This window comes from Monodon monoceros, unplaced genomic scaffold (assembly GCF_005190385.1).
Source record: "Monodon monoceros isolate NGI ecotype Baffin Bay Population unplaced genomic scaffold, NGI_Narwhal_1 Super_Scaffold_18, whole genome shotgun sequence".
Lineage (NCBI taxonomy): Eukaryota > Metazoa > Chordata > Mammalia > Artiodactyla > Monodontidae > Monodon > Monodon monoceros.
This window is the reverse complement of record NW_021703774.1, coordinates 73,200,861-73,219,756: the sequence shown is the minus strand read 5'-3', so window position 1 is coordinate 73,219,756 and position 18,896 is coordinate 73,200,861. Positions and strand designations below refer to the sequence as shown.

General features: G+C 38.5%; 1 protein-coding gene across 2 annotated transcripts in view; it reads right to left on the bottom strand.

The window, feature by feature from the left end:
- The window catches only part of CTSS (cathepsin S), a 39,973-nt gene that overhangs the window by 12,238 nt on the left and 8,839 nt on the right, over nucleotides 1-18,896 (bottom strand). Inside the window, exons 2-8 of one of the 2 annotated variants that reach the window (XM_029227913.1) lie at nucleotides 16,341-16,436; nucleotides 15,265-15,391; nucleotides 12,312-12,434; nucleotides 11,325-11,474; nucleotides 9,553-9,780; nucleotides 8,544-8,709; nucleotides 7,560-7,662 (exon numbers count right to left, since the gene is read on the bottom strand). In XM_029227913.1, the coding sequence (XP_029083746.1) occupies nucleotides 7,560-7,662; nucleotides 8,544-8,709; nucleotides 9,553-9,780; nucleotides 11,325-11,474; nucleotides 12,312-12,434; nucleotides 15,265-15,391; nucleotides 16,341-16,366 (923 nt within the window). In that variant the 5' untranslated portion in view covers nucleotides 16,367-16,436. The remainder of the gene's footprint in view (nucleotides 1-7,559; nucleotides 7,663-8,543; nucleotides 8,710-9,552; nucleotides 9,781-11,324; nucleotides 11,475-12,311; nucleotides 12,435-15,264; nucleotides 15,392-16,340; nucleotides 16,437-18,896) is intronic. The other variant, XM_029227914.1, reaches the window with a different exon arrangement.

Below are 18,896 nucleotides of genomic sequence, written 5' to 3'. Positions count from 1 at the left end.
GAGGCCCATCTATTTTGCAGCTGTTTATTTTAGAGAGTTCACCAGATATTGCTTAAAGGTGTCCTGGGTGCTTACTTAGTTTTTTGGTGTGTGTGTTTGCATGCATGAGTGTGTATTTGTGTGTGCATGTATGTGTGTGTGTGTGTGTGTGTGTGTGTGTGTGTGTGTTTAAGGTTCTAATGGGCACATAGTTAATACCTTTAATATTTTTTCCTCAGGCCAATGTTGTCTCATGCCCAGTAACTGTGGAGCCTTCATTACTCATTGATCTGTATGTTAAATTAAACTCCTCCCTTTTTTTTGCAAAGACAATCTTGGCCCATCTTGTGGGCAGTCCCTTAGACTGGGGTGGCCTTCTGACCAAGTTTAGGCTCCTAAACTTTTCTAAGTACATAGCAGTTGTATCTCTAGCTCAGCTAGCTTTCTAAATTTATAGATCTGCCCATCACTGAAACATAGACTATCCAAATACTTAAGGATCTTCTCAGATAGTTTAACCTCAAAATCTCTACTGCCTAATATTTAGGGAGATGTCCCTGAAAAATATGTAGTTCATCATTCCTCACTTAGATGCTCTAGTTTTATTCCTGAATTAAGTCAAACCATCAGAGGGTTGTATAATAAGGTATTTTGCATTATTTTGGTCCCCATAAAATAATTTTTACTCAGTTATGCTTGGTATTAAGTCATTTGCCTATGTGCTAGACATTCTGAAAGCATTCTGTAAAACTTCTAGCTGCACTTATTGTTGGGGTATTACTAAGGGCATAGTTTTCTGCATTAGATTGTATTCTCTTTATAGAGCTTCAAAGGAGGAATAATAATAAAAATAATAACTATGATTTATTGGACATATTATGTGCCAGACACTATGTGCTAAGTGTTTTACATACATTATCTTGCTAAATCCTTATAGTAATATTGAAACTATTATTCCCATTTTACAAATGGGAAAATTGAAAGTTAAAGATATTAAATAACCTGCCTAAGGTCACATGGACAGTAAAGGAGCTAGGATTCTAAGCAAGTTCTGCCTGGCTTCAAAGTAAATGCTTTTACTTGCTATGCTATACTGCATTATAAAAAGAAGCTAAATACCCATGTCCAGAAAGGGAGAAAAATTCAGGGACATTGGGTCATTGTTATATATATACCAAAAAGATTAAGTGTAAACAAAAGGAAGATAAAAAAGAAGAGGCCAAATAGAGGAAGACTCCACATTCTTTTACTTAAGGTTAACTTGGTAGCACTGGAATGACATAGAATCTAACCTTTTAAGAGATCATTAAGAACAAGTTTGATAATATAAGAGGATTTTGCTTGAGTCAACCTCTGTGGAGCCTGGAATTCATGACCATATCCAATCTGTCCTTGCTGGGATTTAGTGCCAGGATCACTGTGGTCGTTCATAATTTGTTCCCTTCCTATCCCACATCTCTCTCTAACAGGCTTCTTATACTACTACCTTTATAAAAGAACATGCAGTTCCCTTAACTCATTTACTTTCTCTCAGTTCTAGACTTTGTCACATTTACCTTCCTCTGTTCTGATTGCCCTTTTTTGTCTGGTTATTTCTTTCTCATCCTTCAAGATTCAATCAAATAATCTGGCTAAAATGCCCTCCCAGACTCCCCAGGCTATGCCAGGTACTCTTATTCTGTGCTTCCACTGCAATGGATGCATACCTCCATCTTAGCATTTATTACATTCTATTGCAATGGTCTGTACATGCACACACCTGTTTCCTTGACTCTACGTACTAAACTGTGAGTATCTTGAAGGATGATAGGAAGGCTGTAGTTTTCATTGCCTGGCACTGTGCTTGACACATGGTAGGTACTAATATATGTTTGTTGAATCAATGTATGAACAAAGATACAAAAGTGAACAAGAGACTGTTCTACCTTTGAGGAGTTTATATTTTAGTGAATGGAACATGATTTATAGAAATAGCTATAGAAGGTACAATTTGTTAAATGCTATAATAGAATTTATAAAGCATTGCTAAAGCTTAGAAGTTAGAGAAACAATTCTGAGTAAATGAATGTGGTATGGAAGAGACAGCATTTGAGGTAGGTATTTTTTTGAAGAATGAATAGGATTTTAATGATATTTTAAGGATTTTTAAGTTTTTTTTTCATTTTAAAAGTAATAAGTGGTTTGTTACAGACAATTTTGAAAATACGTATAGGCAGACAAAGACAACCTTTGTTTTTTTGTTTTGTTTTTTCTTGCTGTGCCGCGGGGCAGGTGGGATCCTAGATTTTTTTTTTTTGGCCAAGCTGTGGCATGTGGGATCTTAGTTCCCTGACCAGGGATCAAACCCATGCCCCCTGCAGTGGAAGTGCGGAGTCTTAACCACTGGACTAACAGGGAGGTCCCAAAGACAACCATTATTAACATTTGGTATAATTCCTTCTGGTCCTTTAGTATAACATATATCAGAGAAATGATGTATACTATTTTAAACTTAATACTTATATGTTGTATTTATATGTATTTTTTCATTTAAACATATATTCCAAGTATTTTATTAGGTTATTAATAATGGTCTGAATAAATATAATTTCTAACACAAGGAATGATTATGTCATAATTTATTTAACACTATTTCTATTGTTAGGCATTTTTGGTTGCTTACTAGTTTTCACTATTAAAGGAGAAGAATGCTATACAATTTACATAAGTCAGGTGTGAAGTTTGCCCCAAATTAGGATTATTTTCTTCATATAGATTCCAAGAAATGGAAATAATTGGATGAAGAATATGAACACTTAAAAAGTTCTTGATTCATATTATCAAACTGCTTTCAAGAAGGATTGTAAAACTTTACTCTTCCACCAGAATGTATAAGGGTGCCCATTTCATCACAGACAGTGGGGTTTCTGTAGGCAGCAATGGGCTTTAAGGGCATTTCAGAAAGATGAAATGGCACAAGTAACAAATTAGAAATAGCTAAGTAGGGCTTTCCTGGTGGTGAAATGCCTGTCAATGCAGGGGACACGGGTTCGAGCCCTGGTCTGGGAAGATCCCACATGCCTTGGAGCAACTAAGCCCGTGCACCACAATTACTGAACCTGTGCTCTAGAGCCCACGAGCCACAACTACTGAGCCCTTGTGCCACAACTACTGAAGCCTGCACCTAGAGTCCATGCTCCACAACAAGAGAAGCCACCACAGTGAGAAGCCCGTGCACCACAACGAAGAGTAGCCCCTGCTCGCCGCAACTAGAGAAAGCCCGTGCACAGCAACGAAGACCCAATGCAGCCAAAAATTAATTAAGTAAATAAATAAAATATCATTAGAAAAAAATAGAAGAAAAAAGAAATAGCTAAGTGTCTCTAAACTTAAAGAATGATGAGAAAGTAGTTTGCTGTGGCCAGAGTGTGAGTATGGGTACATGAGAATATGGTGGAAGAAAAGTGTAAAAGGCTATGTTGGAAGCTACCTAGTGGAGACCCTTGAATGCCTGGCCAGGAGTTTGGACTTTATTTTGACGAAAATGGTAGACTGTTTAGAATTTTGACCTTGGGTTTGGATGATACATATTTTAAGAAGATACTTCCATAGCTGGGTGAGGAGAGAATCTGAATTAATGTCATTAGGAATGGAAAAGAGAAAATACATATAAAGTATGATTCAGAGGCCTAAAGGACAGGGCTGTGTGGGTTTAGGGAGAGAAGGAAAAGCCCAAGATGATACCAAGGCTTTGATGATCTGAAGATGATGATGTATTACTCAAAATAGAGAATAATTTTTCCTTGAACTTACTCTAAAATCATTTTCGTGGATGGGGGATTTAGGGCAAGTTGGGATAGGGAGAGGGGGAATTTGATTTTAGATTTGTTGAGTGAGACAGAGAGAGAATGTGTGTGTGTGTGTGTGTGTGAGTGTGTGTGTTGTAAGTGGAAGTAGGGCAGGTGGGTGGGGAATTTTGATTTTTAAAGAAGAGCTAAAGTTGGAAGTTGGACATAGAAGTCTGTTGCTTAGTAGAAAGGTAATTTTTAGAAATTGTGAACTGGGTATAATGCACATAATGGTGATAGATGAAGCTCAAGGATCAGAGGAGTTTGCTTTGGCATGGCTAGAGCTAGAGTGTAAGGGACAGGTGGAAGAAAATAACCTAAGAAATGAGGCCAAAGCTGATATAGCAAAACAGGCCAGGAAAGTGATATGTCATAGATGTCATAGAACTAAATGCAGTAGAGAGTTTATAAAGCAGAGAAGTCTCTCACATTTCTGTGCCATTGCATATCCTTTTTGGGTCATTGGGCAACTTACTTCCCTCCTCCAACACATGAGCAGTTCCATTCATCTGAAAACTTGGTGCAAGTAGTGCCTTCTCTCTGGAGCTTTAGGCAGTTAGGCATCTCCTCTATGGCCCCATAGCCATTTAGACATATTATACCATGATGTGTTGTATTCTATTGCTTAAAGATATCTAATTCCCAAGTGGACTGTGAGCCCTTACAGGATAGGATGATTTCTCATTAATTTTTGTATTTCCAAGGCCTAGATAATGTCTGTCACATTGTAGATGCCTAGAAAATGCTTGTTAAATTAGTAAGTGCTAAGAAGAGGTTTTGAATTAAAACCCTAAAAGATATATAATCTTCAAGAAGAAACTTCAGTAGAGAAGAGGATTTACAATACCTACTGTAGGGAGTAAACAAGATATATATATAAGTGAAAGTATTGCTCCATTTTAAAAAGTTATCACCGGTCTAGACCCAAGCTGATCAGTACTGTGAATGGGTTATAAATGAACCAAGATATTAATCACCTCAACTACTTTCCCAATGGGCCATGCAAATATTATCATCTTTGTGGGCCACAACATGAAAAAGATAGGAAAGTACCTTTTTGTTTGTTTATTTATGATTTGTAGACTAGGTACTTCCAGTAAAGATTTGAGGGGGGTTATGGGTTGAATTGTGTCCCTTCCAAATTAATATGTTGGAACCCTAACCCCCAGTACTTCAGAATGTGACCTTATTTGGAAATAGAAGCATTGCAGATATAATTAGCCAAGAACAGGTCATTAGGGTGGGCCCTAATCCAATGTGACCAGTCTTATAAAAAGAGAACATTGGACAGAAATACACATGCACCAGGGAGAATGTCATGTGGAAATGAAGGCAGAGATCAGGTGATGCTTCTACAAGCCAAGGAAAGCCAAAGATTGCCAGCAAAACTTCAGAAGCTAGAGGAAAGTCACAGCCCTTCTGACTTCTAGCCTCTAGAACTGTGAGACAATAAATTTCTGTTGTTTAAGCCACTCAGTTTGTGATATTTTATTATGGGAGCCCTGGAAAACTAATACAAGGAGAAACTTGGAAACTAATACAAGGAGACACGTTTAAGTCTCAACTCTTCATATTTCCTCTTTTTTTCCCTCTGAAAGCTACATTACTTTTGTTTGTGGGTTTTATGGATGTCAGCTAATTCATGTATTGAGGGGCTGTTAGGTGCCCACATACTGTGCTGAGGATTCAAAGACAAGACATAATCTCTGCCCCAAAGGCACATACAGAATATTGGAGTGACAGTTAGGTGAACATACAATTTAAATATAATGTGTAAAATATTCCAGTATGCATAGGATATTTTAGGAGCATAGAAAAAAAGACATTTTGCCTAGCCCAAGAATTTAGGGAAAACTTTCTGGTATAGATAATGCCTGAGCTGGTTTTGAAGGGAAAGGAGGAATAAACCAAGTGAGGAGAAAGGATGTTTCAGGCAGAGGGGCCAGCATAACCAAGATATGAAGATATTAAAGGTAAAATGATATGTATGGGAACTATAACTGTGTATGTTTCAATATAACTAGAATGAAAAATGTGAGACAAGTGCCAGGAATTGAGGCTGGCAAGACAGGTAGGGACCAGACATAGGCGACTCATTTTTTCTACTAGGGAACATTCATCTCACAATGAATGGTACTAAGTATAAGAGGTATAAGCCCAGACTTATATTTTAGACAAACCAGATTGGAAGCAGTATAAAAGACAGATTTAAGAGTAAAGGAGGGCTTCCCTGGTGGCGCAGCGGTTGAGAATCCGCCTGCCGATGCAGGGGACACGGGTTTGTGCCCCGGTCCGGGAAGATCCCACATGCCACGGAGCGGCTGGGCCCGTGAACCAGGGCCGCTGAGCCTGCGCGTCCGGAGCCTGTGCTCCGCAACGGGAGAGGCTACAACAGTGAGAGGCCCGCGTACTGTAAAAAAAAAACAAACAAAGAGTAAAGGAGACCTGGGTATATATCCAAAAAAAACCCAAAAACATGAATTCAAAAAGATACATGTACCTGAATGTTCATAGCAGCATTATTTATAACAGCCAAGATATGGAAACAACCTAAGTGTCCATCAACAGATGAATGGATAAAGAAGATGTGGTATATATATATAATGGAATACCACTCAGCCATAAAAAAGAATGAAAATTATGCCATTTGCAGCAACGTGGATGGACTTGGAGGACATTATGCTAAATGAAATAAGGCAGACAGAAAAATAAATACTGTATGATATTGCTTATATGTAGAATCTAAAAAATACAATAAACTAGTGAGTATAACATAAAAGAAGCAGACTCATAGATATAGAGAACAAAGTAGTGGTTACCAGTGGCAGGGTGGGGGAGTGGGCAGTACTAAGTATTGGGTGTAAGATAGGCTCAAGGGTGTATTGTACAAGCCAGGGAATATAGCCAATATTTTGTAATAACTGTAAATGGAAAGTAACCTTTAAAAATTGTGTAAAATAATTAAATATTTTTTTAATTAAAAAGAAAAAGAAAGAGTAAAGGAGACCAGTTAGATGGCTACAGGGAGAGTCCAGGCAAGAGATGTCTCAACTAGAGCGATAATAGAAGAAATGGAGAGGGGGCAGAATCAAGGACAGATATGAGGTAAAATTAGTTTGACTTGTTGCTTGATTGGATCTGGAGGATCTAAGACAAATCCATAGTATCTAATTGGGTAACTATGTTGTGTGGTGTTGCCTTTTAGTGAGATGGGAAGTTCTGAGAAGGAACGAAATGGTAGGGAGGGCACTGGGTTCCCTGGACATGCTGAGTTTGGAGAAACTAAGATATGTGGAAGTGCATGTGTCCAGATAAATAAGTCTGAAGTTCAGGGCAGAGGTCAGAGCTAGAGCTAGAGATTTGAAATCCATCAGCATATAGTTATAGCTGAAATCATAAGAACGGAATGATTGTATCCAAGAAAGATGTAGAATAAGAAGAGTAATGGGCAGAGGATGGAGCCCTGGAGGAAAGACCAACAACTGGGGGCTAAGCAGAGGAATGGGTATTCATAAAGGAGACCAACAAGGAATGATCAGAGAAGTACTGTAGAAGATAAATCATGAAAACCAAGAGCTGACTGCAGAATAGGAAGTGAAGATTCTGAGTAATTTAAAATGTCACTTTATAAGAAGCTATAAATATTCACCATTTTCAATATCACGATGATCATCATCATAATCACAAGAAAGCATTGGTTGAGGTTCCCTCAAATTCCTGATTTTACTTAAATATACATTAAAGTGTGAGTACCTGTTTTTCACAAGCCAGTAGTCTCTCCCGTTAAGGTTACCATATCCAATCACCAGTACACCATGATTCACAGTCTGAGTACACAAGGGGTCATAGTAGACACCTGAGAATAAAATATGGGTAGAGAACAAGAGTAAGTGATGTGTGGCAATGAAGGACATTTGAAAATGCTATTTTATTAGACTGTTTTGGGTATATGTCAGGAACATACACTCTCACATTTAAACTATTTAGAGTTCATGATTCTTTGCCATCAATGCTGTATTTGTCAGGGTTTTGTTGTTGTTGTTGCTTTGTTTGTCTGTTTGTTTGTTTAGCCAAGTTTGGCATCAGTCTAATCACGGCTCCCTCAGAAATCTTCTTTGATGAACTGCCACCTTTTCCTAATTATTTTTTAACTTATATTGTTGTATTTCTATGTATATATTCCTAAATTGTTTGTTCTATACATTGTCATCCTTTACTAAATTAAATGATCTTTAAGGTGAGGTTTAAAAAAAAAAAAAAAGATGATAACCTTCTAGTTTGTCTAATACAATGCTCTACCCTTAGTGGGCACCCTCCTTGTACACTGTGTTGTACCTACACTCCACAGCGGCTACAGCAGCTAGGAGCTCAAGCTCTGGAGTCAGGCAGCACGGTTTCTAATTCCAACTAACGGCTTGCAGACTGTATGACTTTAGGCAAGTTAACCTAAGACTTAATTTTTTCATCTGTAAAATAGGGCTATTTTAAGGATTAAATGAGATAATGCACAGAAAGAATTTAGCATAGTACCTGGCCTGTACTCTTAGTAAATTTTGACAACTGTTACTTTACTAATTAGAACTGGGTATAAAAATATGTATATGAAATGATATGAGGTGGTGGATTCCATTTAACCTAATCTAAGCATCCAGAGGCATAGTGATGGGGAAGAAGAATACTCTTTCTTATGGTGCAAGGGCAGTATAAAGCATGAGGATAACATGTCTGGATTTTTACCACTTCTGTAGAGGAAGAAAGAAGAATGGCGTGCATCTACAGCAACAGACACAGGTCCTTTGTTGGCCACAGCTTCTTTTAAGGCATCTTCACTGCCGAAGGGAAGTTCAATATACCTTGAACACGTGGCAGCTCGATTTTTTGCATCATACTGGCACTTTTCATCCTGTGGAAAAAGGATAAATCAGATAAAGAAGTATACTTCAACTTCCTTTATAAATCGACAGTATCCTAAGTCTGGATTTCAAATATGCTTTCTTTCCTTATTTAGTCTTTTCAAGTGTCTAAGGCTCCTTCTTCCTTTTAAAGAAAGAAACATAAAATCTTCCAAACCCTAATAGTTCTATGTTTCACCAATAAAAGAGGAAATACAGAACCGTTCTATTGCTTTAAATTGTATACATCTTCATATGTGCAAATTTGCCAGGGTAATGTCTCTCAGACTCTAAGGTGGATTGTTAGGGGCATACTACATCAAGACTCGAGACTAGAGCTTTAAGATCTTTTTTTTTTTTTTTGGGGGGGGGTACGCGGGCCTCTCACTGTTGTGGCCTCTCCCATTGCGGAGCACAGGCTCCGGACGCGCAGGCTCAGCGGCCATGGCTCACGGGCCTAGCCGCTCCGCGGCATGTGGGATCTTCCCGGACCGGGGCACGAACCCGTGTCCCCTGCATCGGCAGGCGGATTCTCAACCACTGGACCATGGAAGTCCCTGAAAATCTATTTTTAATCATGAACTCTGCTTGCTTGTTTAAAAATCATTGTGCCACTGATAAATTAAGTAGGCTGCTGCATAAGAAAGAGAACTCTTGAGAATTTAAGAATTCTTGATGGAGGTTCATTCTCTCTCTCTCTCTCTCTCTCTCTCATACACACACACACACACACACACACACACCCCAAGCAGCACTGCTTCTCAAGCAATTGGCTTGGTGATAAGTTTAGTACAGTGAGTTGGAGGGATAGCATGAGGTCAAGGGGCGGCACAAAAAGTTTGCTTGTGGCACACCATGGCTTTGTAGGGATAGGAAGCTTCTGAATCGATGCCGTTGTTATCAATGATATATTGGAAAGCCTCTGTCATGAAGCCACCGTTGCAGCCTTTATTCCCATATTTTTCAGTTGAGCAATCCACCAGGTTCTGTGCACTCAGGGACACTAGCTTTCCTGTTTTCAGCTTCACTTGTGCTTCCAGGGCTCCCACAGCACTGAAAGCCCAACAAGCACCACAAGAGCCCTAAAACAGAGACAAAGTCACAAGGGCAATCACAGAGTCAGTAAGGATGACTTCCATAACACAAACTGGGCAACTCCCAACATGTCAGCACTTTCAGCAGATCCAGGAAGAGCTCCCCCCACTACAGTTTCCTCTTCCCTTAGGCCATGGCAATGAAGACCAAATACTTGATTGTTCTCTGGGCAAGGTCTAACCTTAATAAATATTTACGAATGGCTGAGCTCAGAGCATAATTGCCATATTCAAATATATTAAGAAACAGTACTTACTGAGCATGTACCAAATCCCAGCTATTTTCACCCCATAGTAAGGGAGATAAATGCTAAGAGTAAAGTGATTTTTGAGAGGAACTGGGATGATTCCCTTGACCTAAAATACTCTTCCTCCTGCCAAATAATGCCTGAAACATAAGGTTAGCATTTTTCAGACATTTTTAGCTATAGAATTTTTTTGGTCATAAGATATTTTACAGGGAAGCATAAACAAACAGAAAAACACAAAGTTGCTTTAGTTTAAAAAGGTGCAGAGTGTTCTAAGCCACATCATAATTGTTCTCTCTCTCTCCACCTCATCCCACTCTGCTCTCTAGTGGAAGGAAGCAAATTCAATTTGCCTTTGGTCAAAGCAAAATCACCCCCTAAAATGCAAGCACCCAGAGAAAGGATCTCATTAAATTATTTATAGTTAACACTTAGAAATGTAGTTTATTGGGTCTTCTTATACTTTTGTTTTAGGGAAGCTCCAGTAAGAAACCCAAAACTAGTTGAAAGAAAAATATCTAGGTGGAAAAGAATAAGAGATTAGCAGTATCATTCACTTCTTAATTTTTCTATTCTTCTTTGGTCACAAGCTGGGGCAGCTGCTCAGGACACTGATTCTTTTCCCTTATCCTGACCTCTAAGGTGATACATGTGTTTTATCCTTAGATATCCCTAACTAATTTAGGATTTTGTAGCTTTCTTTCTTTTTTTTTTTTTTACAAGCAAATTAAAGGAAATACAAAAACATAGGAACAAATTTATAAAGTCCATATTTCTCATTCTAACAACATAAGCCTAGTCATGAATTAACTTGACCACTACAATTTACAGGCCACCCTTAGCTCTAGTTTTTCCTCTCCTTCAACCCTGAAATTCATAAGTGAGTTGGAGGAATAAACTTCCTGATTGAAATTCTCTCACACACATGATACCATTTCTCAAGTAATCGGCTTGGTGGAGGGTCCAGTGCAGTTGATGGATAGCATGAATGCTAATGGTCTGTCTTAAAGACCTACTTGCTTAATTCACAGTTTTTTGCTTAGTCTAATATTGATGGCTCTAACCTTTGATGTTCTCAGCACTGTGGGGAATACAAAAAGTATCATATGTGGTCCTGGCCCTTCAGGAGCTCACAATGTAGTTGGGAAGACAAGAATAGCAAACATACTTAGAAAGGAACCTAAGGGACTATGAGATTCACTGCCAGATTATGTAGCTAGACTCAGTATTTAAGGAAGAGAGATCTCTATCTGGGGTACAGAGGCCTGGGATGACAATACTCACCTGGTATTTCACTTCAGTAACACACCCCTTCTCTCTCCAGTCCAGAGAATCAGGCAATTTCTGATTAGGGTTTGACTTGTAAGTGACATTTCTCTGCCATTGGCTGGGAACTCTCAGGGAACTCATCAAAGATATCACTTCTTCACTGGTCTACAAAGATATATACATAGCTCCTTTCACTTATACCCTTCTTTTCAATATCCTGATAACTGTAACTGTGAATATATTTAACAACTGAGAGAAACAAGTGGTAGCTGTGACTAACATAGGTAACTATCTGGGAGGTGAATTATCTGGGTCTCTTTAGTCTTACACTTTGCCATTAGCATCACAGTTAGGCATTGGGAAGGAGAAGAAGAAAATGATAAAAACTAGGTTACAGAGAAGCAGATTTTTGGTTCAAAGCAAGGCAGAATTTTATAAAAGGTTGTCTAAAAAGTGGACTAAACTGGTTTTCCTTGTGAGAAAGAATTATAAAAGAGATTCCTGCATTTAATCTACTTAGGGTGTTCCTTTCCGAGGGGTACTATGATTCTTAATTTTGGCCACAGTGAAAAAGTTTTGTAGGGTAGAACAGAATCTAATAACTAATGGGAGATGATTTGTGATATTAAATACCCACACTCCCCCATTAAGAAAGCAAGTGGGCCATATTAAATTATAAATTTAGACTTACATAACTATGTTAACTTATTCTAAAATATTTTGAGTAGCCTTTAGGCAATGCTTTCTAGAATTACTAAAAATAAAAGTAACAGTGGTCTGCGAGTTAAAAATTCTCCTTTAAAGAAGGGATTTGTTAAGGAAAGTGATCACAGTAGGACCAAAGAAGCAATCTGTACAAATTCTTATGTCATTAAATTCTGTTTTCTAATTTTATACACATACAGAAAACACTCCTTTGTTGTTTGCCTTCAAATTGCCTTTGGGGAGACAGAAATCCTGTTTACCCAGAGATGAAAATAGGATTATTTATAATTTACCTACCATGTCTCCCAGGTGGTTCATGCCTAGATCATATGAATGCATTCCCATTGAATGCTCTAGATTGTGAAGCATCACAGTTTTTAGATTCTTTTCCCAGATGAGACGCCGTGCTGCTTCCTCATTCTAAAATATAAGGAAAAAGAACATAGTTATACTGAATCCTTCAAATATGTGTTCAATAATGAAAATAAACATATTATGAAGCATTCTATTAAGTGTGGATCTGTTTGGGAGCATACAAATAAATGAATATATCCAATATAACTGGTAAAATTGCACAGTAATCTTAACTCTTCCTCTTAATTGCTCTGATGGTGATTAATATCATTTTACATATACACAATGAACTTCCTCAATTTGCCAAAAAGTTTTTTTTAGAAGTTGCAGTTTGTTGAAGTATATCCTTTGTAAGTGGTAAACTCACTTAATGATTATAAGTTTTTTAAAAATATTTTCTCGGGCTTCCCTGGTGGCACAGTAGTTGAGAGTCCGCCTGCCGATGCAGGGGACATGGGTTCGTGCCCCGGTCCGGGAAGATCCCACATGCCGCGGAGCGGCTGGGCCCGTGAGCCATGGCCGCTGAGCCTGCGCATCCGGAGCCTGTTGCTCTGCAACGGGAGAGGCCACAACAGTGAGAGGCCTGCATACCGCAAAAAATAAATATATATATATATTTTCTCTTTTACCCTCACTCTTGCAAAATAGTTTAGCTGATTATAAATTTCTAGCTCTTTTTTTTTTTTTTTTTTGCAGTACGCGGGCCTCTCACTGTTGCGGCCTTGCGGAGCACAGGCTCCGGACGCGCAGGCTCAGCGGCCATGGCTCACGGGCCCAGCTGCTCTGCGGCATGTGGGATCTTCCTGGACCGGGGCACGAACCCGTGTTCTCTGCATCGGCAGGCGGGCTCTCAACCACTGTGCCACCAGGGAAGCCCAGAAAGCACTTTTGGCTGGAGGACTCAGGAACATGTTTTTTCATATCTGGAAAATTCTCAACCAGTATCTCTTCAAATATTGCTTCTCCACCATTCCATCAGATGGAGCCACAAACTCTCTTTCATCTCTTTACCTGCATTTTCATAGTTTTTCCTTTTTATTTTTGTGTGCTGCCTTCTTGATGAATGCCTCAGTACTATCTTTCAGATTGCTGATTCTATCCAGCTCTTTCCAGTCTGGAGTTTATCCCTTTAATTGAGTTCTTATTTCAATGACTATATTTTTTTCATTTCTGAGATTTCTAATTGGATTTCTAATACATTTCACAATTTCTTGTTCATTCATGCAGATGTTATTCCATTATACATAGTTTTAAAAATAATTTTGGTCCTATTATCCTAATTTTATCCAGAGTGAATTCATATTCAGACTGTTGATTTTGTTGCCCTCCAGGAGCTTGATTTACATAGAATGCAATGTACATGGTGCCTCCTAGAATCGCCGACCCTCACCTCCACCCCCAAGCCCGGAGTTTACGACAAGCCGTAGCCCAACGAGCAGTCAGCAATAACTCTTTTCTGCCTCATTTCATTGAGTATCAGAACCCAGGCCTAGGCCCTGGCTCTAGGTAGTAAGTCTGGATGCAGTCCCTCTGTCTTGGAGCAAGATTTTACTGTTACCGCAGTAATGGACATGTACAGATATACTTCCAAACAACTAGAGGGAAAAAATGAAATAAAGAAAAAATAAATCTAATGAAGTATAGGAAAGAAAAAATAGAAGAGAACTTTGAGATACATTTTAACGGTAGGATACTAATCAAAAGTCATTTTCATTCCTCCTGATGGACTAGAATCATTAAAAAGCGAGATAATATTCATTTAACCAAATAGTGGTGCTAACTGCACATCTAACTCTAGTCAACGCTGAAATTAGAGGTCTGGTCCTAAAGGGGAGTGGGTGAGGGTGAAATTCATCAGTACTAAGAAAACAACTCAGACCATTTTTATACAAAAACCATACATCAAATAAGTAAATATATAATCCTTGCTTACAAACTCAGAAATATTATACAGTTATAGGACTTAGTTATTTGAAGCACCGGGATTAAAATCTTAAAATCAATCAAGAAGTATGTTTTGAAATAAAAATAAAAGTACAAACTGGGAAGTGAGAGTCAAGAAATAATATCTGCCAGTGCTTCTCTATGCCAGGGACTGAAAGAGGCCTTTTCTGCTCCTAAGACATGCACTCCTTCCCTCTTGGCCTGGGACTCTCACTCCAGTTTTCTACTTTGCTTGCTCCCTGGCTTCTATCCTTTCTCTGCTCAAATGTCACCTTATATGTGAAGCCTTCCCTGACCATTCTATCATATGTATAAAATAATCACTCCCAACCCCTCACAGCCATCACACAGGACCCTTCCAACTCCCCCATGCCTTGCTTTATTTTTCTCTACTTCTTTCCTGTCTCTCCTTTTAGGATATAAGCTCCATAAAAACAGGAACTTTGGGACTTCCCTGGTGGCGCAGTGGTTAAGAATCCGCCTGCCAATGCAGGGGTCACGGGTTCGAGCACTGGTCCAGGGAGATCCCACATGCTGCGGAGCAACTAAGCCCGTGCGCCACAACTACTGAGCCTGAGCTCTAGAGCCCGTGAAGCACAACTACTGACCCCACATGCCACAACTCCTGAAGCCTGCGCGCCTAGAAGCCGTGCTCTGCAACAAGAGAAGCCACTGCAATGAGAAGCCCGTGCAACGCAACGAAGAGTAGCCCCCGCTCACCACAACTAGAGAAAGCCCGTGCACAGCAACAAAGACCCAACGCAGCCAAAAATAAATAAATTTATTTTTTAAAAAAAACAACAGGAACTTTATTTTGTTTCCTGTTGTATCTCTAGTACCAAGAACAGAATCTGGCAAGAGAGAAGTGTGTAACATTTATTGAAAACACTGCTTGTCACAATACGTAGGGTACTTGAGTAAAAGCAAATTGCTCAAGTGGCAGCCCATCTACCTGTTCCTTGTATTGTTTCCCATAGGTTTTCTTCCAGAGATCCCAGTGATGATCCAGAGTAGAATCTCTGTGCTGTTGTGCCATCACAGAGGAGCACAGCAGGAGCACCCACACCAGCCATTTCATTCTGTTAAAGGAAAGGTAACATAGGAAGAGTAGCTGTTAGCTGCATCTATTGTGACCATATTTTTTTCACAACAAAAAGTAGGAATGCAGAGCCTGTCAAGGGGACAGAATATTACAAAGCAGAATTATGCAGGAAACTTTCTGGATTATACAGTGACAGGGAGTAACTGCAGATTTTTGTCTGAAATACCACTTCCAATTCTTAGTAGCACTTTAAAAGTGATTTTCAAAAAGTTTCCTGATATCTGGTAAGCCAAATTTACATCTAAATTTGGGGGGATGTGGAGATGAGGAAGCAGGGACTTGACAACAAATCTAACCAAGGGAAATCCTCTTTCCTCCTTTCCAGAAAAAAAAAAATCCTTAAGAAGAAGGCATACCTTTGAAAAATCAGTTTATCGTCATAATTTTTGAATACACAAGCTCCTCTTAACTGGTCTATCCACAACCTTCAGAGATAGTTAAAAGACAACTCCTGTGTATTGCTTTCCCATCCTTGGATCATTTTTACCTTTTAACCTTTCTTTTCCCCTAAAAATCAAAATATCTATTTCAAAAGAAGAGGTTAACTGCTTTTGAAAACACCACTTCTATATTTAATACAAAGAGACTTCAACAGAAATTCAGTGACTAACTCCCTCAAACTGGATTCTACTTTCTTTTCCACTTTTTAAAATTCAAAACAGCTGGATTTTTCACCATGTAAATCTTCAAATTATATTCCAAAGAAAGCTATGTGTCCGCCTCAGGCTTTAGATGTTTAAGCAGACATTAACTTTTCAAAAATAGACTCTTTTTAGTCAAAAAAAGAAGAGGCAAATTGAGCAACAATGATTTCTTTAGTTTACTTCCTGTAACAAATGATGTAAAACCTGGCAGACAGAGTAAGCTAAAAACACAAACGAAGGACTTAAGGACCAAGTAGGAGAAAAAGAACAGACAGTACGTACATGATAGAACCAGCAGGTGCTCCCATACTAAGAATGCTTGATGGTGGGCTCTCTCCAAAGATTTCAAAGGCAACAAAGAGACTTCAGTTAAAGTGACTTTAAAAAGAAATTGGAACTTGTCACATGAGGTATCCACAATGAGGAAGTGAATTTTCATTTCAGTTTCATTTAAAATCTAACTAGATTTGCTACATCTGGCTCTCTTGCTGCAGTTTTGGAGATAAAGCAGGTGCAGTAAACCATCAAAAAGAGCCCCCAGTAGAGGAGATCAGTAGAAAAAGCTCAGCAAAATAACACCAGTACACGTTTACCCTTTAATTTTTCATCATTTTGATTATTCACTTTACCTAGAAACAACAATTTTCAGATGGAAAACTTTAGCTATGAAGAGATTAGGATTAAGTTCCTGAAATCCCAGCTTCCTCCATGATTTCCTAGGAAAATCCACCTTATTCTTTTTAACACAACTCATCCATGACCTACTGTTGTCTAATTCTCACCCAAGTGAGAATTCCCATTTATACATGGGTCAGTTTCTGAGCCCACCGATCTGTTTTTTTTAATCTATTGTCCCTTCAATACCACACAGTTTTAATTAAAATAGCTTTGAATATGTCTCGATGTCTAATAGGGTAAGTCACCCCTGCCACTCCTATGTTTGTTCTTCTTTTTCAAAGTTGTCTTAACATTTTGTGCCTGTTAACTTTTCCATATGAGTTTTAAAAATCAGTTTATCAAGCTTCCTGAAAAATTCTGAGTTTTTATGTAAATTGATATATTTATATTAAATTACTATATGTATTATAAATAAAGTTTAATACACACACACATAGATAAATTTGTGGAGACTCAGTATCATTACAACGTTGAATATTCTTACCTGTAGCAGACATTTTCATGTTTGTAACCATCTAGCTTTTTAAATTTTTATTTATTCATTTATTTTTTAAAAATATTTTTTAAATTAATTAACTTATTTTGGCTGCACTGGGTCTTAGTTGCGGCACACGGGATCTTCATTGCGGCATGTGGACTCTTAGTTGAGGCATGCAGACTCTTAGTTGCAACATGCGAACTAAGTTGTGGCATGCATGTGGGATCTAGTTCCCTGACCAAGGATTAAACCCAGGTCCCCTGCATTGGGAGCATGGAGTCTTACCCACTGGACCACCAGGGAAGTCCCCCATCTAGTTTTTTTTTTTTAAAGATTTTTATTATGGAAAACAATTTTTTTAACATCTTTATTGGAGTATAATTGCTTTACAATGTTGTGTTAGCTTCTGCTGTATAACAAAGTGAATCAGCTATATGTATACATATATCCCCATATCCCCTCCCTCTTGCGTCTCCCTCCCACCCCTCTAGGTGGTCACAAAGCACCGAGCTGATCTCCCGGTGCTCTGCGGCTGCTTCCAACTAGCTATCTATTTTACATTTGGTAGTGTATATATGTCCATGCCATGCTCTCACTTCATCCCAGCTTACCCTTCCCCCTCCCTGTGTCCTCAAGTCCATTCTCTATATCTACGTCTTTATTCCTGTCCTGCCCCTAGGTTTAGCAGAACCATTTTTTTTTTAGATTCCATATATATATGTGTTAGCATACGGTATTTGTTTTTCTCTTCCTGACTTACTTCACTCTGTATGACAGACTCTAGGTCCAACCACCTCACTACAAATAACTCAATTTCGTTTCTTTTTATGGCTGAGTAATATTCCATTGTATATATGTGCCACATCTTCTATATCCATTCATCTGTCGATGGACATTTAGGTTGGTACCATGTCCTGGCTATTGTAAATAGTGTTGCAATGAACATTGGGGTACATGTCTCTTTTTGAATTATGGTTTTCTCAGGGTATATGCCCAGTAGTGGGATTGCTGGGTCATATGGTAGTTCTATTTTTAGTTCTTTAAGGAACCTCCATACTGTTCTCCATAGTGGCTGTATCAATTTACATTCCCACCAACAGCGCAAGAAGGTTCCCTTTTCTCCATACCCTCTCCAGCATTTATTGTTTGTAGATTTTTTGATGATGGCCATTCTGACTGGCGTGAGGTGATACCTCATTGTGGTTTTGATTTGCATTTCTCTAATGATTAGTGATGTTGAACATCTTTTCATGTGTTTGTTGGCAATCTGTATATTTCTTTGGAGAAAAGTCTATTTAGGTCTTGCACCAATTTTTTGATTGAGTTGTTTGTTTTTTTTGATATTGAGCTCCATGAGCTGCTTGTATATTTTGGAGATTAATCCTTTGTCAGTTACTTCATTTGCAAATATTTTCTCCCATTCTGAGGGTTGTTTTTTCATCTTGTTTATGGTTTCCTTTGCTGTGCAAAAGCTTTTAAGTTTCATTAGGTCCCATTTGTTTATTTTTGTTTTTATTTCCATTTCTCTAGGAGGTGGGTCAAAAAGGATCTTGCTGTGATTTATGTCATAGAGTGTTCTACCTATGTTTTCCTCTAAGAGTTTTATAGTGTCTGGCCTTACATTTAGGTCTTTAATCCATTTTGAGTTTATTTTTGTGTATGGTGTTAGGAAGTGTTCTAAT